This window comes from Mustela putorius, unplaced genomic scaffold (genome assembly GCF_011764305.1).
Source record: "Mustela putorius furo isolate JIRA1106 unplaced genomic scaffold, ASM1176430v1.1 tig00000640_pilon_pilon_pilon, whole genome shotgun sequence".
NCBI lineage: Eukaryota > Metazoa > Chordata > Mammalia > Carnivora > Mustelidae > Mustela > Mustela putorius.
Window position 1 is genome coordinate 4,245,953 of NW_025421432.1, and position 27,839 is coordinate 4,273,791.

The 27,839-nt window shown below is 32.6% G+C and overlaps 1 protein-coding gene across 3 annotated transcripts in view; it reads left to right on the top strand.

Moving 5' to 3' along the window:
* LRRIQ1 (leucine rich repeats and IQ motif containing 1) overlaps positions 1–27,839 on the top strand; it is a 214,199-nt gene that overhangs the window by 75,432 nt on the left and 110,928 nt on the right. For 2 of the 3 annotated variants that reach the window (XM_045082964.1, XM_045082965.1), the window contains exons 15-22: positions 2,255–2,434; positions 4,810–5,256; positions 6,514–6,724; positions 13,666–13,785; positions 24,158–24,247; positions 24,899–25,020; positions 25,541–25,636; positions 25,868–25,950. In XM_045082964.1, the coding sequence (XP_044938899.1) occupies positions 2,255–2,434; positions 4,810–5,256; positions 6,514–6,724; positions 13,666–13,785; positions 24,158–24,247; positions 24,899–25,020; positions 25,541–25,636; positions 25,868–25,950 (1,349 nt within the window). The remainder of the gene's footprint in view (positions 1–2,254; positions 2,435–4,809; positions 5,257–6,513; positions 6,725–13,665; positions 13,786–24,157; positions 24,248–24,898; positions 25,021–25,540; positions 25,637–25,867; positions 25,951–27,839) is intronic. The other variant, XM_045082966.1, reaches the window with a different exon arrangement.

The following is a 27,839-nucleotide window of genomic DNA, read 5'->3' on the forward strand; positions in this document are numbered from 1 at the left end:
AAGTAATATTCCTTCATATGGATGTAAAAGTTTATTTATTCTTTTACCTACCGAGGGACATCTTGGGTGTTTCCAGGTTTTGGCAATTACAGGTAAAGCTGCTATAAATGTCTGTGTGGAGATTTTGGAGCAGACATAATTTTTAAGTAATTTGGGTATATCCAAGGAACACATTGCTGGATTAAAGTAAAAGTAAGAAATCACCAAACTGTCTTCCAATGTAGCTACACTGGTTCTGCATTTCCACTAGCAGTGAATGAGTTTCTGTTTCTTCACATCCTCACCAGCATTTGGTGGTATAAGCATTTTGGATTGGAATTCTAATATGTAGATAATAGTATCCTATTATTTTATTTTCATTTTTATTAATATCTTATTTTAATTCATAGTTGTCTAATGACAAATGATGTTGAACATCTTTCATATGCTTACTTGCCATCTGTATTTCTTCTTTGGTGAGGTGTTAAGGTTTTGGGCCCATTTTTTAATTGGTATATTTATTTTCTTATTGTTGAGGTTTTTTTTTTTTACAATTTTATTTATTTATTTGAGGGAGAGAGAGAGAGAGAGAATGAACAGACGGAGAGGGAGAAGCAGATTCCTAGTGAGCAGAGAGCCCCATGTGGGGCTTAAGACAGATGCTTAACCAACTGAGCCACCTAGGCACCTTTCTTATTGTTGAGTTTTAAAAAATATTTTTATATTTTTGGATAACAACCCCTTTATCACATATTTTTTCCTAGTATGTGGCTTGTCTTCACATTCTCTTGACACTGTCTTTCACAAGTTTAATTTTAATGAAATCCAGCTTATCAATTCTTTCTTGAATTGTGTCTTAGGTGTTATATCTAAAAATTCATCATTATACCAGTGTCATCTAGATTTTCTCCTGTGTTATCCTCTAGAAGTTTTATAGTTTTGCATTTTATGTTTAAGTCTGTCACCCATTTTGAGTTAAATTTTCTGAAGAGTACAGAGTCTGTGTCTGTCTGTCTGTATTTATGTATATATTTATTGGCATGTAGATGTCTAATTGTCCCAGCATCATTTATCTTGTATTGTATTGCCTTTGCTTCTTTGTCAAAGATTAGTTGCAACTAGTCTGTTCATGGGGATCTGCTTCTGGGCTCTCTCTTCTGTTCCACTCATCTCTTTGTCTATTCTTTTGTCAATACCATACTGTCTTGATTACTGTGGCTTCACAATAAGTCTGAAGTCAAAAGTGTTAGTCTTCCAGCTTTGTTCTTTTTTCTTAAATATAGAATTGGCTATTCTGGTGTTTTTTTTTTTTTTTTGCCTCTTTTTATAAACTTTAGGATCAGTCTGTTGATATTCAAAATATTACCTTACTAGTACTTTTTGGAATTACATTGAGTCTATAGATCAAGTTGAGAAGAATTGATTTCTTGACAATATTGAACTTCTTATCTCTGAAGATATCATCACTGGGCATCATTCTTCCATTTATTTACTTCTTTGATATCTTTCATCAGTTTGTACTTTTCCTTTTAGGAAATGAAAGTTTTTAACTAAGGGGTTTTATTCATTTAAGGACTCCATTTTACCCCTGTGATCATTAGTGGCCTTGTAAAAGAGGCCTGCAGTACCCTTGTGAAAGGTTTGGCAAGTACTTATAAATGGCTAGGTTTGGTGGACAGCTTTTGCTATCTGACTTGTTTTTTCACAGAATTAGGCTTTTAAATTGAACAGACTTTTGCTGATACCTCAAAGATTTGTATTATTATAATCCTTAGCAAGACTCAGGAAGGAATATAAGTTTATATTTTTCAGTCATGATAAACAGGGTGATCTCTTACTGATCTTGTTTTAGCCCTATTCTTAAGTATATTTTACCAAGAGAAGCAATCAGAATTTACCTCTACTTCTAAAATAAACATCAAATTTCAGTAAGATTATTATATGCCATCTTTTTAAAAGAGTGTATCTGATATTATTCTTTATATAGTGTAAACCTTTATTTACTCCCAGCCCAAGTTTCCAGCTGCTTAAATTTCTCATTTGTGTTAAGAAGAAAATGGTTAAATGTTTGTTAAGTCTCTAAACCCTAACTTTGTACATGATATGATACTATAACATTTTTTTAACAAGTTTAAGAGTATAATTTTCTCTACAAAGTTAACAGCATTTTCTGAGATATACCCTGCTCTTATATTGTTTAAGTAATAGGTACGTGGTTATTTTAGATATAAACTCTCCTTTCCAAGATGATTAATTTTTTTCCTGCTTTCAATAGGGATTTTCTACTTAAAGTATTACCAGCTCTAAGAATCCTCAATGGCGAAATGCTAAACTCTTATTCAGAAAGGCACACTGAAGAACACTATGAGCCAGAATTAGGACGTTTTGTGATACTTTGTCAGTCTCAGATTCAAGAATTCAACTCACTGGTTGAAAGCTATATTAATGGAAAAGGGTAAGACTGTTCACTTCTCCATGTCATAATTTAAGGAAATAATTCAATTATGTATGTAATTTAAAAATACTCTGATTAACACAGTGACAAATTTTTTGGATTAAGACTGTGTGTTTTAGGGATATTTTCCCTTAAAATCATAATTTAAATTATAGTTTAAATGCTAAAGTATTAGTTAGAATAAGTGAAGTCATAAGGATAATTTCAAGACAAGAATCAAACATCCATTCAGTCATTCATTCAATTAATCAGTCATAAATTTGTTTGACAATTATTGTAGGCAAGACACAAAAATAAGCTAAGTATTCCACGTTATCTTTAATTCACAGATTAACATAAGAGAAAATTAGACAAAGTTACAATGGAGCAATGCAAATTTTATAAGTATAACATTTATTATATATTAAGATATATTGTATATATTATATTTATTTATTAAAATATTAGGCGAGGGACGCCTCGGTGGCTCAGTTGGTTAAGCAGCTGTCTTCGGCTCAGGTCATGATCCCAGGGTTCTGGGATCAAGTCCCACATCGGGCTCCTTGCTCGGCAGGGAGCCTGCTTCTCTCTCTGCCTCTGCTGCTCCCCTCCCTACTGTTCATGCTGTCACCCACTCTCTCTCAAATAAATAAATAAAATCTTTAAAAAAAATATTAGGCGAGCACAGTAGGGAAAAGCAGTCAACAGATGCACATATTCAGAGGAGCAGAAGCTAAGAGTAGAGACCTAATCAGATGTAAAAGAAAGAGAACTTCCCACTCCCCATCCCAAATTAGGAATGTGTTAATGTGAAAGAATTACAGGTGATCTTTCTCTAACTGTATTTTTAAATTTGCATTACTCCAGAATACACAAATAAAAAAAGAAAATAATTTCATATTTCACTAATGGTGACCCTTCATTATAACTGAATTGTAACTGTAATATGTCCTTCCAAATACCTAAACTTAATCATTAAATTGCAGTCTTTAATATTGCTCTTCACATATTTATATTTGCTCATCTATATAAGATTTGTTTTCCATTAAAATGTTTTTAATATCATCTATTCAGATTAAAACAAATCTCACAGCTTTAAAAATAATGCCAATTGTTATATATAATTAATGTTTGCTTTAACAAATACTAAGATTATTTACATGTATCTTTGTGGAAAAACTAAACTTACATTTCTTTGTATATGTGTGGTAATGTAGAATTTTTTTGTGTAAAGATGACTCTAATATCCCTCATGTTGAAACATAGATTCTTCAATTCCTTTGAATATCTCTTGTCATCGCAACATGTTTCATTTTGGCATTGATCATGGAAAATAGACTATATTTTACATTAATAATAAATGGTGGTGAATTCAACACCAATCCTACACACTAAATATTCTAATATCAAGTTGAACCTTTTCTGCATTATTAGCCACCAAAATGAATAAAATACAAAATATTGAAAGTACATTGGAGGAGCCTATGCTAATGTCTAATATTACTTCTCTGAACACAGGACTGTTTATCTCCATAGTTTACTTTCATTTTGTATGGTTAAAAGTTTTATATTTATAGATATGCTTATATATATGGGTCAAAAGTTTTATGTTTATTTATATCCTGCATGTTTTAGAAAAAAAAATAAGGCAGCTTGTGGCTATATATTAAATACTGTCAGAAAATATAGATTTGAAGTAAGTAAATTCTTAAAAATAAAACAAGGGAAGATAAATAAAAGGTACCAAGAAAAAGGCTCATATAGGTGCAGAGTCTTTTACATTTGCTATTAAGATCCCCAAATATGGCAAACAGAAAGTTTGATTAATTATGTAAACCATAACCTCAATAAGATAGAAATTCAACAGTTGTTTAAGAGGATCACAACCATTTATGCCTTCAAGTATTTGAATTCTCTTCGCAATGGATAATTTTTCCGCGAAAAATGGGAATAAAAACTTTCCCATAATATAAGTTCTTTGTTTAAAAGTCCAATACAAATATTTTGCATGGCAAGAGTCAATGTAGAAAGTACTTTTAAATGTGTTTCATAAATAACTTCTCCAAATTTAGGCAGCCATGATTTCTCATGTTTATGGTAGTAAAAGCATGGATTTTTTCTCATTCAATTGTACCAAAAATACTTAGAATAAAAATGGTTCTAAAACATCCAGACATTTTGTCTGGATTGACCAATCTAAATTAGCTAAACAAATATTTTCAGATTTGTTAGAAATGAGATACATTTTTACATAAACAACCAGAAAATAGGTTTTAATGAATGTTGTTTTAAAGCATAATTTTCATGTTTACTGTAAACACAAGGGAAATTTCCAGAACCTACACAAATTTTAATATTTGCTGATATAATTCTTATTAAATGTTTTGGTTATTTAGAAATTTTGTCACCTTGGATGCTGCAGAAAATCTCTGCCATTATTTTAATAAATTAATGACACTTAGTAATGAATGCCGATATTCACATGAACATGGGAGCATAAGTGTCACCCAGAGAGAAGACCCTGAAACCCAGCAAAATCATTTGACCCCTACAAATAGTGATAGCATACTGCAAAATAGAGTTCTCCACTCTTGTGCAGACAAATATAAACTGGACTCACCAGACACCTCTGAGAAATGGATGAACTCTGGCTCTAGTCATTCTACATTTACCAACTCCTTATGTGAAGATACAGAAGGAAGAAATCAGGAAGAAATAGTATACCAGAAAAGAGAAGACAGCAAATCAAACAGTATCTCCATGGAAAGAATCCCATTCATGGAAACTGTAATGACAAGTTCTCTGCTGTGGAATTGCCAAAATACTGAGCATCGTAAAAAAGTGTAAGATTTATAGAACATTTTTCTTTTACACTTGTATATCTTTTATTTTTAATGGATAGTCTTAGGTAATTTTCTAAATGCTTATTTGGTGAAGGATTTAAATAATGATTATATGTTATACTAATTCCCTTAATAATATGACATGTGTACAAATCATTAATTATAGTACAGATTAACTTTACTGAACTTTGGCAGACTCTGATTTAATTGACTAGTATTTTATTAAAAAATGAGAACATGTAAAATTATTTTTTCTTTTTTTAAAAAAGATTCTATTTATTTATTTGAGAGAATAGTTGTGAGTATGAATGGTGATTTCTTTTCTGAAAGTTAAGTTAAAAAGTTTGATATGCTGAAACTTGTATGTATTCCCTAAGGCAAAAATATTTTTAAAAATTTTATTGAAAGTAGCTCTAATACTTCCCAATTTATATTTCATTAATTTATTTAATTGATTACTTTTGCTCTGTAGGGGAGGAAAAATAGCTTTTTTTAAAAAAATTTTTTATTTTTTATAAACATATATTTTTATCCCCAGGGGTACAGGTCTGTGAATCACCAGGTTTACACACTTCACAGCTCTCACCAAAGCACATACCCTCCCCAATGTCTATAATCCCACCCCCTTGTCCCAAACCCCCTCCCCCCAGAAAAATAGCTTTTAATTCTACCCTTCCAGTAGTATTCCTTCTCAGCTGGAATCCCTGTAACACAAGGTAGATTAATATGAGAAAAATATAGAAATGTACTATATGCTGGCTACTTGAACATAATAATAAAAAATAAAACAGAAAAAGGAAATGTATTTAATATAAGTTTTACATGACATGGGAATCTTCATAAAGAAATAAAGACCTGAAGAAATAGTTAAACCTGAGCACTTTTATATTAAGTTTGATGAAAAGTAGAAGGTCGTGGAAAATATGATTAGGGCAAAGAGTATGAGCTAAGCATAGTAAACTGGGGTAAATTTAGCAAGGCCTGTTTATTCAGATTCTTCTTGTCATCCTTTCATCTTCAGATAAGAATGCTTCTTTTCGCTAAGTTATTGGCGCATTTCTCTTTTTCAGATTTGAAGGTTTTCCATTCCATTTTTTCGTATATGCCTATAGTTAAGCCAAAGTTTTTTTTTTTTTTTTTTTTTTTTTTAACCAATGCCTTACATATTTCCTGTTTACCAAAAGTAGTTTATGAGGACCTCTCACCTACAGCTGTGTTTTCATGGATTACTAAACGTGTATTTTCTCTTCTTAACAGTATGGCAGCTATGGTAATCCAGGCATACTGGCGTGGTTACATCGAGCGCAGACGTATTCATTTCTCTACAAAGCTGCAACCCCCTGCAATAGAACCCCTGATGTCCAAGCCAAATTACTGCATCAAGAATAAAACGATTTTAAAGAAAGAAAAAAGAGAAAACACTGTGAATATCCAAGAACAGAGGGAGAAGGCTGCTATTCTTATTCAGGTTAGTTTTAATCTTTTGGTGAAATAGTCCTGAGAGATGTTTCTCATCTTTCACCAGGTTATTTTTATAACAGACAACCGCCAAATCTTAGTGATTTGCAACTACTGGATGTATTTCTTACTCAGGTGATATGTAAGGCTGCCTCTGCTTAGTATCTAGGCTAAAGGAGTAGTCGTAGTTTAGAAATACTATTCTCGTGACCAAGGGCCAAACTGAACCACACAATCATATTTAAAGCTTCTGCTCAGATATGTCGTTTGCCACATCTGCTAACATTTTTATTAGCCATAGCAACTCTCATTTGACCTAATCTACAGCTCTTTTTAGAAGAATGTTTAAAAATCTACTAAAGTAATTGTTAAAGGCCTTCAAATAAACATTCAAACTAAAAATTTAGAAATCAAGAAGTGAATAGACTTGGGGCGCCTGGGTGGCTCAGTGATTTGAACTGCTGCCTTCGGCTTGGGTCATGATCTCAGGGTCCTGGGATCGAGGCCCGCATCGGGCTCTCTGCTCCGCAGGAAGCCTGCTTCTCTCTCTCTCTCTCTGCCTGCCTCTCTGCCTACTTGTGATCTCTGTCTGTCAAAGAAATAAATAAAATCTTTAAAAAAAAAAAAAAAAAGAAGTGAATAGACTTGGTTCAACCAAAGAGTCACCAAGATGAGCTTTTGAAATGAAGTTCCAACATCACATTCATCCTTTTTTTTTATTTATTTTTCAAATATTTTTTAGAACCTAATATTTGTCAAGGACTGTTCTGGGATCAGGAACCATAACTCTAAGCAAACCATTCAAGTTCTCTGCCATCATGGAGTTTTCATACTGATGGGAGATGCAGAATCATATAAATACATAAATATAATATAAACTAAATAAATACATAAAATAAGGTCTGTGGAAATTCATGGTACTGTGCTTGAATTGAAAGATAGTAACCAGGACGCCTGGGTGGCTCAGTTGGTTAAGCGGCTGCCTTCAGTTCAGGTCATGATCCCAGCATACTGGGATCGAGTCCCACATCGGGCTCCTTGCTCAGCAGGGAGCCTGCTTCTCCCTCTGCCTCTGCCTGCTTCTCTGTCTGCCTGTGCTCACTCACTCTCTCTCCCTCTGTCCCTGACAAATAAATAATAAAATCTTAAAAAAAAAGAAAGATAGTAACCAACAATTTAGCATTTCCCTTTATTCATTCATTGAATAAATATTTCTTTTTTTGAATAAATATTTCTTAATACAAAAATCTTACTAGCTTGTATTCTGTTGGAATGAGCAGTTAAGTAAATAAGTATGTTAGATAGTGATAAGTCTTAAAAGGAAAAATCAAGTAGGAAAAGCAGGATAGTAGTGTCAAGGGAAAGTTTTTCATTTCAGATATGATGGAGAGGGAAGACCGGAAAAGGTGACATTGCAATGAGAGATTAAGTCATTGGATGCCTGGGAGAAAAACGTTCCAGACCATGGAATATCTGATTTAGGAGCAAACTACAGTGTTTAAAGAACAGCGAGAAGCCAGTATGACTGGACAGTGATGGAGGGGAGAAGGGTGACACTTATAAATCACAAGTCATGGTAGAGATTTTGGGTTTTACTCTGAATGACATGGGAAGATATGACAGGAATCTGAGCAATGGACTCACATGATCAAGTTTACTTTATGTTGTGATTATACTGTAGGAAGGCAGGAGTAGAAGCAGAAAAATCAGTTAGGAGCTATTACAGTAATTCAGACAAGGGATAATGGTAGCTAGGATCAGAGTGTTGAAGTACAAGTGGTAAGAAAATCACATTCCAAAGTATATTTTGGTTTATTTTGAGGCATACTTCCTTTGAAAATAGAAGTGATGATATCAGTTCATGGGAGTGTGCTATATGAGAGCTAGAAGTCATGGGTGCCTCCAAGGCATTGGCATAGGCAAGTAGAAGAAGAGCCCTCAAATTAAGTTGCTGGCTTTCACTATTAAAACCATAGTTTTCAAAATTATCTTTGCTGTGGTTCTAATGAATATTAGAATCAGACTGAGTATTGCAGTTGACTTAATTTGTCTGAACAGTACTCTTAAAGGCAAAGCATAGGCAAAGGTTTTACTGGCGCCTGAATGGTAGTGGGAGTCAGGGTAGTGCAATGGATTCAAGGGAACTCTGAAGAAAATAAAGAACCCCAGTTACCATTTCAAAATATTATTCTGCTACATGAGGAATGAATATATCATGCAGACCAAACTCTCTACTGTTATCAGTTGTTACACTTTTTTCAGCCTTGATGGTACCTGGATGTTCAACTTTTGCTTCATTCTGTTCAGTAAAGAAAAGTTCACTACTTTGTGAAACAGTCTAGTTCAGTGACTAATATCTCTGCAAAATGTTCTTTTGTTGATCTTCTGTGTATCTGTAACAAAAGTAAGCATAATCCAGCCTTTGTCTGAGACTTTGTACAATATGGTACTTAAAATTATTGAAGTCATCTCCATTTCATTTTCTTGTTTCCTGAGTATAATCATCTAGTTTCTCAAACCATTCATATTAAAATATGAATTCTAGACTGCCCGATTATCCTGGAGAGCAGAGCATGATACGATAGAAAGAACCTGGACTTTAGAAGGAGCAAAATAGAAATTTTATGGTGGATGTCACAGAAAATGCTCTCTGCTCACCAAACCTCATATTCTTCTCTCCTTTCAAGTTTACAGCCAGATTAGATATCTGACCTTCCCTTGCACTTTAACATGGCCCTTTTTCTGAGTTCCAGTCAATACAAGACAAATGAAAGATACATGCACCACTTCCATAGCTGGCTCGTTAAATGTACCACAGACATTCCTTCATATTCTTTATTCTTTCTGGCTAGTTGAAATGAAGACAGCTTCTGAGGCATCATTGGAAGCTGTCTGTGGGAAAGTCTGGATACCAGAATCACTTTATCTTAAAATGCTGCCCCATTGCCTTTATAGACTCTCCATATTTATTAGGTAATTAAGAAATAAGCTATTGTTTTTTGAGTTGTTATACATTTTAGGATATTTTTGTTATCATACTTAGCTTGCCCCAACTAATATAAAGGATATAGGATACACCTTGAAACATAGATAGGGTTCATTGTAAATATGTAAGAATGGAATTCTAGGTATGAAGGATAGTGGAAATAAAAGAACCTAGAATTTTATATTATTGGAATAATAAGAAGTTACAGTGAAACTGGACTACCATAACAACTGGAAAATATAGAACGAACATGGCTGGAGATATGTGAAGGATTTTAACAGGGAACAGATATATGGTATGTTCTGGATGTGGGAGTTGATAGTTGGAGGAAAAAAAAGATGTCAGATATGTCTAATAGAGGTAGAATTGCCTAGCCAGGGAATTAATTTGAATGTAGGAGAAAGATGAATTAATTGTAGATGGATTACTGGTGAAAAGTTGAAACCTCGACAGAAACAAACTAGAAGAAGAATTTGAACATATTATATATTACCATTATTTATCATAAACTGAATAGAGATGACTAGAACTTTAATTCTTGACTCTATTGCAGATTTAGGAGGGAAGTATCTATATGGGTCACACTAGAATGACACACACTGTGTATTGCATTCTAGAGCTTTGTAGAAGTCCTATGCCTGAGGAGTTGTGCTGGATCCATTGTGAACTATAGGGAGCCAATCTTTGTTGAAGGCCTGATTAGAGAGTTCCCTTTAGACCCTCTTTTCCCGAGGTCTGCACATCACCTTGTTATCTTCTATAACCAACTCTTCATTACCAACCCGCCTCTCCCCACTCATCACCAGATTATTTGAAATAAATCCCAGATATCACTTCTTTTATAAATATTTCAGTATGAATTTCTGTAAGACCTATTGTTTTAAGTATAACTATATTATCAACCTAGAGATTAAAAATTATTTTTCATTATCACCAAATATCAATATTCAAATTTCTCTCTTTTATAAATATTTGTTCATAGATCTTTCTTGATCAAAATATAAATAAGGTCATTACCTTGCCTTCAGTTTAAATGTCAAGTCTTTTAATTATATAGTAACGTCTTTCTTTTTTCCTTGCAATTTATTTATTAAGGAAACCAGATATCTGTTCTATAGTTTTCTACTTTCTGGATTTTGCCAGATGCTTTCCCATGGTGTCACTTACGTATTTCTTGTTCCCTTGTTTTCTTTAAGCTGACATTAGATTCTAAAATTTCATATGATTTGGTTTTGGCTTTTTGTCAAGAATATCTCGTAAGTGGTGGTATGTATTACAGTGAGGAGGTAACATAATGTCTAGTCGCCTCTCTTTTCGGAATACTAGTGACCATTGATAATCATTGCCTAGATCGATTCTTGTATTAACAGTTTGTAAAATAGTGATACTCTACATATAATTTCTTCATTTATTAACTAAAATATGTCAGTAAAGAGCAACTTAGTTTAACAGACTATTTAGTTACCTTGAGGTACAGCTCATACTAGAAAGGTAGGTTAAATGCTTAATGCCATTTTACCAATTTTTAGATTAATGAGGTTTCCTAGCATCCTCCAGGGGTCACCATAATATGGTCATAATGTATTATATGATGTATTAAATTCCATTGTAGTTTCATTCTTACTGATGTTCAAATTGTCCCGTTTGGCCAAGTTAGCTTCAAGTTAAGCTTTTGTGACACTATTCATTCATTTTTAAAATTTCTCTTGCTTTTTAATGTGCCATGATGTTTCAGGTTCATTTTGTATATATTTTTGCCTCAAACCTGAGCCCAGTCTTTGCTCTGAAGATCTTTGATTCCTTTAGTGGGAATATTTAGAGACCAGTCTGGGTTTTAGGAATGCATTAGGATTTTAGGAATGTTGTTGGTATGGTAAATGACTGGTAGAGTCATTGTTTTTAAAATTTTTTCATTGTAGTGATGAGCTTACAAATACATATTTTTTAAAAGATTTTATTCATTTATTTGACAGACAGAGATCACAAGTAGGCAGAGAGGCAGGCAGAGAAAGAGGAGGAAGCAGGCTCACCCATGAGCAGAGAGCCCGATGCGGGGCTGGATCCCAGGACCCTGGGATCATGACCTGAGCTGAAGGCAGAGGCTTTAACCCACTGAGCCACCCAGTCACCCCACAAATACATATTTTTAAGAAAAAAAATGTGCCATGAGTTCATGATGATATTTTAAAGTTAAATTTAGGATGATAAGACTTTTATTTATTTGATTTATATTTACATTTCTTTTCTTCTACGGAAAGTCCTGGTTCCAATGAACGACGTTAACGTAATTGTTCTTATTTTGCCCCTCCTTTTCACTTCACCTTCTGTGTGTACGTGTGTGTCTCTGTGTGTCCGTGCCTGTGTTTACATGTGCATACATAGTGGAAGTAAACAAGGACCGTACAAATGAGGAGATAAAACAAATTAGGTTATTTATTCAGAGAGTGCTGTGGCAAGGGAGTCAGCCACCATCACTTGCCTAAAGCTCAAAGGCAGGGAGGGGAGCAGGAGATCTTTAGAGTGGAAAGAGAGGTCTCCAGATATGGTCTAATTAGAGGTTTTTGGTATGGGGAAGGTAGAAAGCAGGCAGCCAGAAGTGGGGCGTATTCTGTGATTGGTTGGGAAGTATATCTGTATCTCTGATCGGTCCTGAATTAGAAGTAGGGACAAAAATAGGGAGGCTGACAGTCATTGATTAACCAAGGCTTGACCATTCTTAGCTCATTGTTGCCAAGGTTGTGGTTTAGCTTTCTAGGTTGATTGCTATAGAGATTGTGAGTGACTGCTATTGTTATATATGATCTGGCTATTGTCTTACATATTCTACTTCTTAATATATATATTTTCTGTAATAACAATACCAATAGTATTACCAACAATATGAATATGAAAACATTTTGAAGGTATCTTTTGTAATGAAGTTTTTCTTTTGAGTATATTTCACTAGGAAGATAGTCAAATAAATCTATTTTCAAGTTACTTTAGAAAAATTCTGTGTGTGCATAGCATGAAACATATTTTTTCTATTTCTTCAGGAATTTCTTTTTATTTCATGTTTATTTTATGATTATCTTAAGCATGTGCACATTTCCAAAGTCAAATCTAAGAAAGGTATATCCAGAGAAGTCTGGCTTCTGTAGCTGAGTCTTCTATTTTCTACCTCTATAGTTAATTTTTAAAATTAATTTTACAAGTTACACTTTTACTTTTTAAATATTAGCAAACAGATATACATATATATTTAAGTATATGTTCATATAATGTATTTGTTTATTATGTATCTATATACAGTAATTTATAGATAAATGGTAGCATGCAAAACACACTTAATTCTATCTTGTTTTTTTTAAAGTTAATGTATCCTGGAACTCACTCCCTCATACAATTATTCTTTAAAAGTTCCTGTGTTCTTGGAGATATAGTTAGAAAAGCTTCTCTACTCCAATATTTTTGAGAAACCTAAATGGATTTAATTCTATTATTACGTGCTTAGTTTATTTTAAAATGAAATTAGTTAATAGTTATGGGCCAGGATAGTACCTTTCTAATAATGCCATTTGTATATGTTGAAATTTTCCTAAATGTGTGTTCGTTTATTTTATACCTAATTATTTGAAAATTAGAAAAATTGTTTTTTCATTTGTATCTCTTTCTTCTTAGTTTAGAATGGGTCCTGGTGGAATTGTCAGATAATTGATTGGTTGACCTACATGTGCATTTGAGGGAGTTTTAGAGATTCTTTTCTGCTTACCACAAGGAAAGTCTCCTGAGATTCAGAACTTTAGACACATGCAGTTGTTTAATTTATCTTACAGTTTTAAGTGTCACATAAAGTTCAAAAAACAGATTATTGAGCCATTAAACTAAGGTCTTAGATGTTTTATCTTCCTAATGGGATAACACAGAGAATCTGGTTTGTAGTTTGATCTATAACCTTGTATAACATGCTTTAAATTTTTGTTTAGGCAGTTTGGAAGGGCTTTCTTTTGAGAAAGAAACTGACAACAGCTTTAGAGGCTATTAAGAATGAAGAATCTGAAGAAGAATATGAAGAAATAAACTTAGAGGATTTTACGTTTGATGAAGTAAGTACCAACTACAAAATATAAATATTGGTTTTAATTTTTTTTAGCATACTACTTTGGAGCTAACTCAGCTTCTAAGATTTTTATCCTCTTAACACTATGTTACAGATTTTTTAAAAATAACCTTTGAAAAAGTATGCTTCTAATTTCTTAGTATCTTCTTTTTGTACTCTACAGATGTGTGCAGAACGTAGTCATAGATTATTTACAAGAGTTTCTGTATGTTCTTTGACCAGATTTATGCCATGTTTTGTTTATCAGTTATCCTTCACTAAATATAACTCTGAGCTTAATTCATGCCCTGCTTAACAGCATTTTGTAGTTCTTTGTTGCCTAGGAAATGAGAGTATCCTCTCTAAATTGTTATTTAAGTATTCCATAGTAAGGTAGCACACTCTCCAGACATCTATGCCACTTCTTTCCTGTGGCTTCTATATGTTCCAACCAAATTGAGCTCGATTTTATTGTATAAAGCACTTGCCTTTCACATTCTGGTTTTACTCCCCTCTTCTCTAGACAGGTACACCCACATAAACACCACTCAGATGAAGATATAGAACATATGAACACCCCCAGCCTTCCTCATGCCTCTCTAGTATTCATACCTCCATCATAGAGTAGTTTTCCCTAATTCTGAACTTGCTGTAAGTGGAATCATATAGCATGTACTCTTCTTTCGTGTAATAATATTCTGTGAGATTTATCTGTGTTATTGAGTGTAAATATACCACTCTTTTGTCAGTACCACTTTTTATCTATTATTTGAATATATCACTTTTTTAAAAGATTTTATTTATTTATTTGACAGACAGAGATCACAAGTAGGCAGAGAGGCAGGCAGGGAGGTGGGGGGAAGCAGGCTCGCTACTGAGCAGAGAACCTGATGTGGGACTTGATCCCAGGACCCTGGAGTCATGGCCTGAGCCAAAGGCAGAGGCTTTAACCCACTGAGTTACCCAGGGTCCCCTTAAATTTACCACTTTTTAAAAGTATATACTACTTGGAAGATATTTTTTATTGAATTATTCTAGTATTGCCTTTTATGACCAAATGTTATGAACATTTTTATGCATGTCTTTTGGTGTGCATATTCATACTTCTTTTAGGAAGAGAATTTCTGAGCCTTAACATTTACCTATGTTTAGTTGATAATGCCTAATGTTATTTCAAAGTGAATGTATCAGGTTATAGTCCTATCAGCAGAATATGAGGGTTTCAGAGGAAGCTCTATGTACACCAATGTACTTTCATGTCTTTTTCTTACATTTCAGTAAGTTTGTGGTGTTATCTTATTATTTTAATTTACATTTCTGTCATAATTAATAGTTGAATACCTTTTAGCATGCTTATTGACCATTTAGCCACTTTTGTGATATGATCAAGGGTTGGCATATTTTTCCATTGGGTTGTACATCTTTTTTTCTTGTTGATTTGTAGAACTTCTTTATATATTATGAATACTACCCTGTTTTTCCTTGAAAATATCCTGTCTAACCTCTGGAGCTTACCTTTTCAGTGTCTTTATGGATAATTTTAATGAACAGAACGTTTTCAAATTACAAATAAAAATTTTAATTGTGACATATGAGAAATCTTTTCTTACTCTTAGATCATTAAGATATTCTAGAAACCTTATTAACTTTCAGCATTTAAGTCTGGGTGCATCTAGAATTGATTTTTATGTGTATAGTATGAAGAAGGGGTCATGTTCCCTTGGGTCAAGTGAATGTATAAATCAATTTGGAAGAACTAATGTTTTTAGACTATTATTTTTTTAAATCCATGAACACAGACTGTCCTATCACTTATGTAAACCATTTAAAATTTCTGTCCACAATGCTCTGTAGTTTTCTTCATAGTGGTCTTGTACATTTTTGGTTAGATTTATTTCTAGATATTTTATGTTTTCTAATATTGTATTTCTTTTTGTATGTTGACCTTATATTCAGCCACTTTGCTGAAATCATTTATTAATTTTAGTAGGTTATCTCTCAGGGATTTTGTATTTTGTATATGCAATCATGTCATCTGAAAATAATTATAATTTTCTTTTTTTCCAATTCTTATGCCTTTTGTTTTTCTTGCCTTATTATTTCCAGTAAAGTATGGAGTAGTGATGATAGTAGACATCATTTTCTAGCTTCTTGTCTGTGAGAGAAAGCTTTCAATAAATAAGCTTTCACTAAATAGATGTTTTAATATAGGTTTCTTATAGTAACTCTATATTTGATTCAGGAAGTTACTTTCCTTAACACATTTTTACCATTCCAAGATATTAATATGATGATGATGATTTTATAAATGAGTTGGATTTTATCAAATACTTTTATGAATATAACATTGATTTTCCAAACACTAAATCTCATATTCAAATAAACCAACTTAGCTATAATGTATTATCTTTTTTACATATCTTTGAATTTGATTTACTAATACTTGTTTAGGATTAGCATTTATTTTTTTATTTTATTTTTTTAAAAGATTTTATTTATTTATTTGACAGAGAGAAATCACAAGTAGATGGAGAGGCAGGCAGAGAGAGAGAGAGGGAAGCAGGCTCCCTGCTGAGCAGAGAGCCTGATGCGGGCCTCTATCCCAGGACCCTGAGATGATGACCTGAGCCGAAGGCAGCGGCTTAACCCACTGAGCCACCCAGGCGCCCAGGATTAGCATTTATATTAGAGAAGTTGGATGTGTAAATTTTCTTTTTTATAAAACTCCTAATCTAGATTTTGGTGTCAAGGTTATGTTAGCCTTATACATTTGATTGGGAAGTATTTCCCCTGTTTCTGTTTTCTGGAAGAGTTTGATGTGAGATTAAAAAAAAAAAAGTGTGTCTCAGCATATAATCTATTTGGAGAAATGTTCCATGTGCACTTGAAAGGAATATATGTATTTTATTATTGAAATCTCAGATACTTCAGGTTTATTGTTTTTAAAAATCTTCTTAATACTTAGTGTTTGGGGGGGAGGAATTCTATCAGTTATTGACAGAAAAATGCAGGAATCTCTTACTATGATTGTGGGTTTTTCTAAATGAGCTTTTAGTCTGTCAAATTTTGCTTTGTACTTTGAGGCTACATTATTAGGTCATACGTATTTTGTATAGTTAAGACATATAGTTAAGACATTGTGTCATTGAGCCTTTCATCATAATAAAATTCCCTTCTTTCATATAGTTTTCCTCTTTAACTAAATGCTACTTCCTCCAATATTTTCATACCTATAGCCTTCTTTTGGCTAGTAATTTTATAGTAGTATATGTTTTTATAAACATTCCCATTTAACATTTCTCTGCTTTATATTTAAAGTGTGACTCTTATAAGAGCATATAATTGGATTTGCTTATTTTTATATTCTGACATTTTTTCATTAATATATTCAGACTATTTTAATTTAGTTTAATAAGAGTATAATTAGGTTTATAAATGCCATCTTTGTATTTATTTTTTTATTTTTTTTTTTTTTAATTTTTAATTTTTTATAAACATATATTTTTATCCCCAGGGGTACAGGTCTGTGAATCACCAGGTTTACACACTTCACAGCACTCACCAAATCACATACCCTCCCCAATGTCCATAATCCCACCCCCTTCTCCCAAACCCCCTCCCCCCGGCAACCCTCAGTTTGTTGTGAGATTAAGAGTCACTTATGGTTTGTCTCCCTCCCAATCCCATCTTGTTTCATTTATTCTTCTACCCACTTAAGCCTCCATGTTGCATCACCACTTCTTTTGTTCATGTGTTCTATATTCCCTTTTAGTTTTTTATTGCCTTCTGTGCATGGATTAAGTTTTTTGTTTGTTTTTTCTTTTTCCCCCTTCATTAGCTTGTTAGGTTGTGGTTGTTTTTCCATGTACTTTTTTCTCCCTACATTACATGCTTCCATCTGGATTCATTTTCTTTTCCCTGAGGATTTTCTTTAGTAATTATTTAACTTCAGGTTGAGTCTTTTTTATTGCTTGAACATTTCTCCTACTTTAAATTTTGGAGGATATCTTCTCTAGGTATAGAATTCTAGGTAAGATTTTGGTGTTTAAAGATGCTTTTTCATTAGCTTCTGACTTTCATGGACTCTGATGAAAAGTCAGTAAAAAGTTTTGCTTTTTCTTCTCTAAAAATACCATCCCACCCTCATTCCCCTGCCTACTTTTAAGGTTCATTTCCTGTGTTTTTCTGTAAAGGTGTAATTTTATTTGTATTTGCTCTGCTTATATTGGCTTCTTGAATATGTGGCTTATGTCTTTCATCAGTTTTAGAAATTTCTTAGCCAGTTATTTCAAAAATTTAATCTTTTTCATTATTTCTCTTCTTTGATGTAAAGTGGTTCCAAAATTGTGTATGTTAGAATTTCTCACCATTTCACATGTGTCTTTTAGACTCTCTTTTGAATTGTTCCTTTTTCTTCTTTTGTCTTTTAATATGGTTGTTTCCTACTGACACATCTTGTAGTTTAATAACCATCTCTCTTATGTTACCTAATTATTTTTAGCCCATATTTTGAATTCTTAATTTTAGTTATTCTATTTTTTAGTTCCAGAATTTTTACTTGATTATTTATTATAAATTCCAGTTATCTTGAAGTTTTCTATCACTTCCTATATTTTCTTGAACATACCACATATGATATTTTCAAAGCTTTCTCAGTTAATTGCAATACCTGGATCATGTGTAGGTTTATTCCTATTGACTGTATGTTTCTTGCATTTCGAGTCAGTCAGTTCTCTTTTTCAGCATTTAACCTTTGATGAAGTATCAAAAATATATGGAAAAAGTGAAAAGACCCTGCAAGATGTTTTCTTTCTCTAAAAAGTATTGAATTTTAATTAATCTTATTGGTAGATAGCATATGAGCAGACATTCTTTTGAGGCTTATTTTCAAGCTTTATCAGTTCAAGCTTTATGCTGTTTTTTCCTCTTATAGGCTGAGCTAAAATGGTTTCTCATCTAAAAGTGGCACATATACCAGGTTATCCTCACCTTGTTTATCCCTCAATTGTAATCCCTTTATCCACAGGATTGAGTGACTGATAAAGTTTCTTCTTAGGTTTATAACACTCCAGGTGTTCTTATTGTCCTTTGATTCTAGGTATCTCTCCTACACATATTCTACATGGACTTGGAAAACACCTTAAGGAAAATTTATTACATGATTTTGTGTTCACATTTTAAAACATCACAAGGTTGAGGTACTCAGACTAAATCCTGACCCATTGATCATCCAACTAGTATCAAATTACAGGAGTTTTTCACACCAACACTTCTCTACCTGCAAGTCTTCCCCTTTGGGATAAGCCTCTCTGGCACTTATGGGGTAGAAAAGTGAAACATGTAATACATCAGTTTCTACTTTACAATTTAGATATAGAAGCAACAACAACAGTACATTGAACTAGCCTAAAAGGTCCTACTCACAAAATAACTTTAGCATTTTCCTCCACTGTGAACAATGTCCAAACCCTATCAATTGAATCAATGTGACTCATGCTACATGAGTCCTGGGTAAGCATAGTGCCCTCCAACATGGGGGAAAACACTATCTCTGTCTTCCCAGGGTGTTAGCTATATAAAGATCCTTGAAAAGATAGTCTGGAAAGAGAGTTGTCACAAGACATGCAGAAATTGAGACCCATGGAGTATTGTCTCCTGGCATTAAGCAACTATTATATATTACTCATAATAAACCTTGGAAGCAGCTATGAATAAAGCATTTTTGTGGGCTTTGAGTTCACAGTTCAAGGTGAATAACCTTTTTAAAAGAATTATTTTAGCAGAAGTTTTAATAAACTTAGGTTTCAATTTCCTTTAGGGGAGATTTTTGCCACCTTGCCATAAAGTATATGCAATAACAAATAAATATCTAAATAATAGATATGTTAAATCTAATGTGGCATAGTGATCTACAGTTGCACTTTTATTTTGTACCTTTTAAACTTTAAGGTAATTTTAGATAATACTTTTAATTGTTGACTTAATTTAACAAGGTTTATTTTCTCTATTACTTAAAGTATACTACGTAGAAGACAATATATAAAAAAAATAGTTATCTTTAAATTTAAACATTACAAGTCCTCTTAAGAGTCCCTAAACCTAGAGAAGATGAGAAAAGCTAATATAATATAAATATAGAAAACCACAACAAATTTGGATTTTTTTTTCTCAGACCAAAGTAAAATTCAGTAAGTTTTCAGGAATAATTTTTGAGGCAACAACTGTGTCCAGCTGGACAACTTTCAGTTCTGGAGTTCATGTTTGATCCTGATCTCAAATTAACTTCACAGAGTGTTACATATTCCAGTACATTATGGCAAAGTAAACAAATGCAACCTAAATTACAGGCAAAGAAAAAAACTTAAGTGATATTTTGTTTGATGAAAAACCTTGCATTAAAAGCCAAGAAAAACTATTTTCAGTGTTTTCTGCACTTTTAGATATCAATTTAGTAGGTATGCATGGAGTATAACAGTCTCCAAGAATATGAGCCACCATGATTTTTCATTGAAGATGGAAGTATATATGGTATATATATATATATATATACCATATATATATATAGTAGTGCACTATATATATATATATATATATACCATATATACTTCCATCTTCAATGAAAAATCATGTATATATATATATATGTATATATATATATATATATTTGAGAGCGAGAGAGAGCACAAGCGAACGGTGGGACAGACAGAAAGGGAAGGAGAATCTATAGACTCTCTGCTGAGCACAGAGTCCCATATGGGGCTCAATCCCAGGACTCTGAGATCATGACCTGAATTGAAGTCAGACACTTAACCAACTGAGCCATACAGGACCCCAGAAGAGAAGGTTTAGAAAGTGAGATTTGAGATTAATAATGGGCCAAATTTTCAAACTGTAAGGATCCTAAGATGCTCCAAAAGTTATCAGGAAGTATTAGAAAGAATTGGGGAGGGTATGTGCTTTGGTGAGTGCTGTGAAGTGTGTAAACCTGGTGATTCACAGACCTGTACCCCTGGGGATAAAAATATATGTTTATAAAAAATAAAAAAATTATATTAAAAAAAAAGTTTGATTATGTGTCTCAGTGTGGGTTCTGAGTTCATTGTATTTCAAGTTCTTTGAGTTGCTTGGATGTTTATATTCAGGTATGTCAACTGAATTTGGGAAAATTTTGGTCATTATTTCTTCAAATATGCACTCTGCTTCTTTCTTTCTCTGTTCCTTCTATGACTTCCATGGTATATATGTTGGTCTGCTTGATGGTATCTCACAGGTCCCATAGGTTCTATTCACTTTTCTTTAATCTTTTTTTTTTTTTCTATTCCTCAAACCGGATAATTATATTGTTCTATCTTCAAGCTCACTAATTTTTTATCTGCCTACTCAGAGACTTATCTCTAGTGAATCCCACTAGGGTATATTTCATTTCAGCTACTGCACTAAAGAACTCCAAAATTTCTTCTTGATTTCTCTGTAGATTTTCTGTCTCTTAATTGATATTTGTTTTGTTTATACATCAATCATTTTCCCTCCTTTTAGTTCTTTAAATATCTTTAAAACAATTATTTAAAGATCTTTGTCTAGTAAATCTGCCATGAGATCTTTATTTAAGGATAGTTTTGGTTGATTTATTTATTTTTCCTTTGAGTGTGCCATAAACTTCTATTTCTTTGAGAGATTTGTGACTTTTTAAAAATTTACAATTGGATATTGAATGTAATGATTATGGTGACTCTAGAAATTTGATTATCTTCCCCAGGGTTTGCTGGGATTTTGTTTTTGCTTTTATTATGTTTGTTTCTATATTATTGTAGTCTGTCTCTGTGCTGAGTATCAGCCTGAGTTTTATATAAACTTAAGGTCTCTTCAGGTCTTTTCTGAGCCTGTGCCTTCCCCTATATATGTTTGTAGACAATCTAATTTCCCACATATATGCAGATGCTTTTGAATATTCTAGTCTTTTTTTAATTTTTTTTTGAGATTTTATTTATTTATTTGACAGAGAGAGACACAGCGAGAACAAGAACACAAGCAGGGGAAGTGGCAGAGGGAGAAGCAGGCTTCTCACCAAGCAGGGAGCCCAATGTGGGGCTCGATCCCAGAACCGTGGGATCATGACCTGAGCTGAAAGGCAGATGCTTAATGACTGAGCCACCCAGGTACCCCATTCTTGCCTTAAAAAAAAAAAAAATAGCATCCTAGTCTTAGATATCTCACTCCCAAAAGATGAAAAAGAGAAAAAAAAAAGTGAAGGGGTAAGGGAAGGACACCAGCCCATTAAAACCCCTGGAGATCACTTAGCTGGCAGGGCAGGAGCTTGCAACAAGATGGGAAGTACAAGGACACGTACGTCTTTGCACCTCTGTATCGGAAGTAATCAGTGATTAGTGCACAGATCATCATATTTGGAGGACAGAGTCCTTCTTATCCACCCTGGCTGTACAAGCTATGTGCAGGCTACTCCTGAATAGCTGCTTAACTCAGGGCCAGAGGGTAGAGCTGGCAGCTGTGCCAAAAGCTGAAATTGACTAAAATTACCCCCAATTTACCATCCAAGTTTTTCCCTGGAAGTTATAAGCCATCAATAGATTCCAGAGTTCCAAAATAGTTACATCAGATGGATTCTGCAAGTGCAATCATTTTCTAGGTTGGGAGACAGGGTTCCTGTTCTTCCTACGCCACCATTTTCCCAGAATCCTCTGCCACATTGCCTTTCATTGTATTGTCTCCACATTTTCACATTCTCTCTTCACTTTAATAGTTTTCATCAGAGTAAGAATATGAGTTTGATGATCATTGTTATGCCATGGGCCTTAATCTTTCCTGGGATTGAACTGGATTTTTCTTTATTTGCCACATAAAATAAAGAATTAAAAAATCGGAGCTTTGGATCCTGTTTGCACCAAATAGCACAGTTTAAACCATATATTTATTCTTAAAATATATATAACTGTGATATGTATGTTAATAATGTCTGCCTGGAAAAAATTGGACATTGTACTTGTCAAACAACTGCATAGTCAAGAAACACTGAAAATTGTATAAATGGAAAATAACATTTAGTTCTCCTCAGAATATAATCATTCTAGTTTTTAAATCATAAATGTTTGACTATTGGGGCATCTGGGAGGCGCAGTCAGTTAAGTGACCAACTCTTGGTTTTGGCTCAGGTTATGATCTCAGGGTCATGAGATTGAGCCCCATGTAGTGCTCCTGCTCAGCATGGAGTCAGCTTGAGATTCCCTGTCCCTCTCCCTCTCTCTAAAATAAATAAATAAATAAATAAGTATTTAAAAAAGTGGCACCTGGGTAGCTCAGTCTGTTAAACATCTGCTTTTGGCTCAGGTCATGATCCCAAGGTTCTGGGATCAAGCTCCACATAGGGTTCCTTGCTCAGTGGGAGTCTCCTTCCCCTCTCTCTCGGTCCCTCTCTGGCTCATGCTCATGATTTCTCTCTCTCTCTCATAAATAAATACAATCTAAATAAATAAAATTTAAAAATCTTTAAAAATAAAAGTGACAAATGTCTGATGTTTTTAGAACTTAAAAAAAAAAAGCAAGTTCATGGGCATTCTGATCTTTTTTGTAAAGATTCAAAAAACTTCATAGAACCAAGTTTATTTTAAACCACATTAACTAATACAGGCAACAAAATTTAGATAATTATATCCTAAATGCTGTAGCAATAGCATACTTAGTATAGGTCTTCTGTCAAAAGATAAAATAAATTACATAGATGGAATAAAGATATTTTAAGAGTAAAAAGTGAAGGGACTTATAAAAGTATCATTTCAAAGTTTAAATTTACATTTTTTTATCATTCACAGACTTGATTTAGAGACTTTAATATTAGGATCCATGATTTTTATGTTGCCACAAAATTTATTTTTCCACCTATTCAGAAAATCTGTGAAATTTTTGAAGAAATTAAGTAAAAGCTATCATATAGACAGTATTTATGGAAAAATTGATACTAATGTGTTAAAATACCATAAATTCTCAATAGTGAGGTTTGGTGGAAAATATTAAAATTTGCATTATAAAGAAATTAAAGATTATTTCCCTCAGTTACATCCGGAGTTGGCTCAGAATCATGGTTATCAAATAGTTAAATACATTGAACAATCTGCACCTCTTATTTTTTGGAACACTTGAGTACTCACATTCTCACTTTATCCCACTTAGGATTGAGAAGTCTTTTATTTTTTTACAATGTTTGCATTAAACAGGTGTATAACATCCCACAGTAGCAAGTAGCATATTTTCCTGTAAATAAAAACTCCGACATATTCTCTTAACATTTGTTGTATAAAAGACAATTTAAAAGGCTCTTTGTAAACATGATGCAACTGAATTATGTACATTGTTTATTATTTGTGCAGGCTGCCTTAGAGGAAGAATGGTTAACTTTAGATTCCACCCGCTTTCCTTCACAAACACTGCTTGTCCCAAACCAGCTGCACTGGCCAAAGGTAACATGTCATGGAAAACTCTTAAGTGCTCCATCTTTTCTCGTTTTTAAGGTTATGCTGTGCTGTAGTGATTAATAATGCAATTTATTGACTTGAAAAACACAATTACTTTTAGAAGCCTCTGACTTCCTCCTCATCCCCAGATGTAATTTTTCATATAGCTTTTCTTTCATTTGCTCCTATTTTTTTCTTTATTTTGGATTTCTTTCAACACTTTATTTCACAGTAGCAAAAAAAAAAAATGATATACTTCAGCTGCATATTTGGCAGTAGACTAAAATCACTAGTTGACAGCACTTTAAAAATACAAAAATATGCATTAAGAGGGCAACAGCTGAAGATTCTCAGTCAGAGGTCAATGGACTGCAGTATCTGTTATTTATTTGATAATCTTTGAAGTTTTTGTTTTCTGATATTTTTTAAGATCTTTGCAATTAATCATTCTGTATATGCAAACAATACCAAAAATCATATCCCCCACCACTACAATAAAGTACATTTTTATGTGTATTACATAAATTTATTATAATTTTCAATTTTTATATGTGTTTTCCTTGGGAGACTGCTCAATAATATGCATGTAAAGTAATATATAAGTGCTGGAATTTTTCAATTTATTTTATACTTAATATACATTACTCTCCTGATAAGTTTTCTGGAACCTTAAAATATGATGATACTTCACTGAATTTACGAAGTCATCCAGCTCAAGCATGGCTATGTAATGAGAAAGAAGATTTGTTTTCATCAGAACATGCACAGTTTAATAGCAGGTAAGCTACATTGCTCTTTTAGAGGATTAACCCATGAGGAGGGTATTACAATTATTACATAAGTAGAAAAATAATGAAAAGTAGGTACAAATTTGCTTGTATAGAAGATGGAAGGGCATTTAACGTTAAAACGGTAATCATTTTATGGGGTTTTCAGTAAAAAAAAAAAATGTGTGAGGTAGCTTCCTTAAAGCAACAACAAAAGTGTCAGTGAAATAATGTCATTAATGGTTGTAAACAAGTGAACTTTTAAATACTACTATATAGGTAGAGATAAGAAATAGAATAAAAATTCCAGTGCCGCATTTCTTTCGACAAAAGGATTGAAATATGCTTCAAGTAATTGAAATGTAAACATTTTAAATTAATGGCAGACTTTTATTACTTTTCAAGATAAAGTTTTTCTGTAAGTTAAATGGATTTTATTTCCAAGTTTGAGACAACATAAACAGCTTGTAGTTTTAAAAAGTGCTGATATACTTGTGTTGATTCAGTTAGTATAGTTTTTTTCTATTGCCAGATCACAATATAGGACTTTATCCTGGACTCCTGAATCAAAGACCAGCAGAAAGAGTTTGCTAAAAACTGAAAAAGAAGAAAAAATTTCAAAAGAATGGTATGTGGTCTATTTTACACTAACATATGAAGAAATTGAGAGACTTTTAAGTGTTCAGGGCAGTTATTTTTCAAGACTTTATGAATTATTAGTTTTTAAGAAACTGTATGCATGTTACAGATTCTTAAATGGGAACCTATATAGTTCAGATATGTATGTTTATATGCATGTAGATATATTAATATGGTATGGATATTTGTTTTGCCTTTATTAAATTTAATCTTTTAATAGGGGCTTTAAAGATATTGCTACTGCTCAGCAAATGTTGAAGAGAGCACAGAAGATGAAGTCAAAGAAATTAAAGAAAAAATTAGGTGGGTGATGAATGCTCTTTGAATAATAATTTTGTGTCTGATATTGAAGATAAATTCTTTTAAAATATTATTTCCCAAGTCATATTTAATAATATTTAATAAGAACAGAAATAAAATTCACAGATATGAGTATATCTAAGGTAATAATTCTGAAAACTTAAGGAAACTTAACAAGAATTATGTTATTACATTAAATGATTTGTTATGCACTTAAATGCTTATCTTCACTTCCCCCTATTTCTTATTTATTTTGTTATTGATAATTCTGTCTATTGTGCACTGAGAATTATGGTGTAATTTATTTCTAAATTGGTTCACTTTGACAAATGTTGATTCTAAAGAGTGCTTCATGTGCTTATTCCTTTCTGTGTTTTTAAATTGCTTGATTGTTTGATAAATTATTTCTATAAACTTGTTAGCTTCATGAATATTAGCTGTGAGGGCTTCACCGCTTCACTTTGTGAAAGAAATACAATGTATATCTTCAGGATTATGCTGAACTTGGGAAATGTTCAGAAGTATCCTTTTTTCTATCCCATTTGATTCTCCAAATCATTTGCTTCTTTGGGTACCTCTAATCATTTTAGTATCATTACTTAATAGCAGAGTAGCTTATAGTCTCAGGGCATAAAATAGCTGGCCATTATGACTTTATATCTATGATTAAAACTACTTAAAATTATTTGCATGTTGTATGTAACTTAGCATTTACTTGTAACTTTATATTTACTCATGGACTCATAGGTTTAATATAAGTAATGTGACCTCTTTTTAAAAGCTGTTTTGAGTTTTTCTTGTTCAACAGCTTCTTAATTTACAATGATTTTAACATCAGTAAAATGTTTTCATAAAAGTACCATTAGTCCTGAGAAAAACAGAGAATCTATCTTATAGTTCTAGCTTATATAATTATTCAAAGAAGCTTTCAGAAGATTAATTTTTCTTTATAAATTTTATCACTTATTATTTTAATCATTAATCCATAGAATTTTAAAAATGTATATATATATTTTTTAAAAAACAAAAATAAAGATAACCAAAATACCACTGGTTTCCAAGAAATAGCTGATATTTTTTGACATAGCACTTTATTGATAAATTCCTGATTATTTATTTTTATATTCACAAATGTTCAACTTTCCTTTTTTAGTGTTATATTAGTGACACCTCTTATCTTTTTGAGATAATGTAGTATTTTTCATTGCATATGTCAGGTTTGAGAGAGTGAAATTTTAAGCATTTTTAAAGAAAATGTGAATATGTGCTCTATTCAACTTCCTTTGTGCCTCCCATAGTCCTGTGATGTAAACTCCTGTTAAGTTAATCAGAGCTCAGTTAACTGAGTACTATCTCAGGGAGTAGTAAGGAGGGAAATAGTAACTCCAAACTCTTAACAATAGTGGGTGCAACAAACATTCTATAAGTAGCTGTTTTGAGAATGATAGTTTCTGAAACTCCTGAGGGAAGTTCAAATATCAGAAGTGGCTTAAGTACTGATTCAGCCCAAGTTCAACAAATAATTATTACTTATTTATGTTCAATAGCTATTTTTTAAAGATATTTACAATGTTTGTAATAGTTTCTGATAATGAAGCTAAAGCAAAGTTTATTTTGTTAAACTCTGTCTCTGGAAATATATAGGTCTTTCTTGCTAATTCTTATAACTAAGGGATTTTCGTTGTTGTTGAGCTCATTTTTAATAAATCAGCACAATAAATAATAGATTTTAGCAAAAAATTTAAATAAAGAATTTATGCTCATACATAAAAACCAAACCATTGTTTTAATGGATAAAAATTAGACATAATCATCATCAGGCAAAAATTAAGCCCATTTTTATCTGTCACAAGGTGGCATGGTAGGGTAACAAATGTAAAAGGACAAGCAGA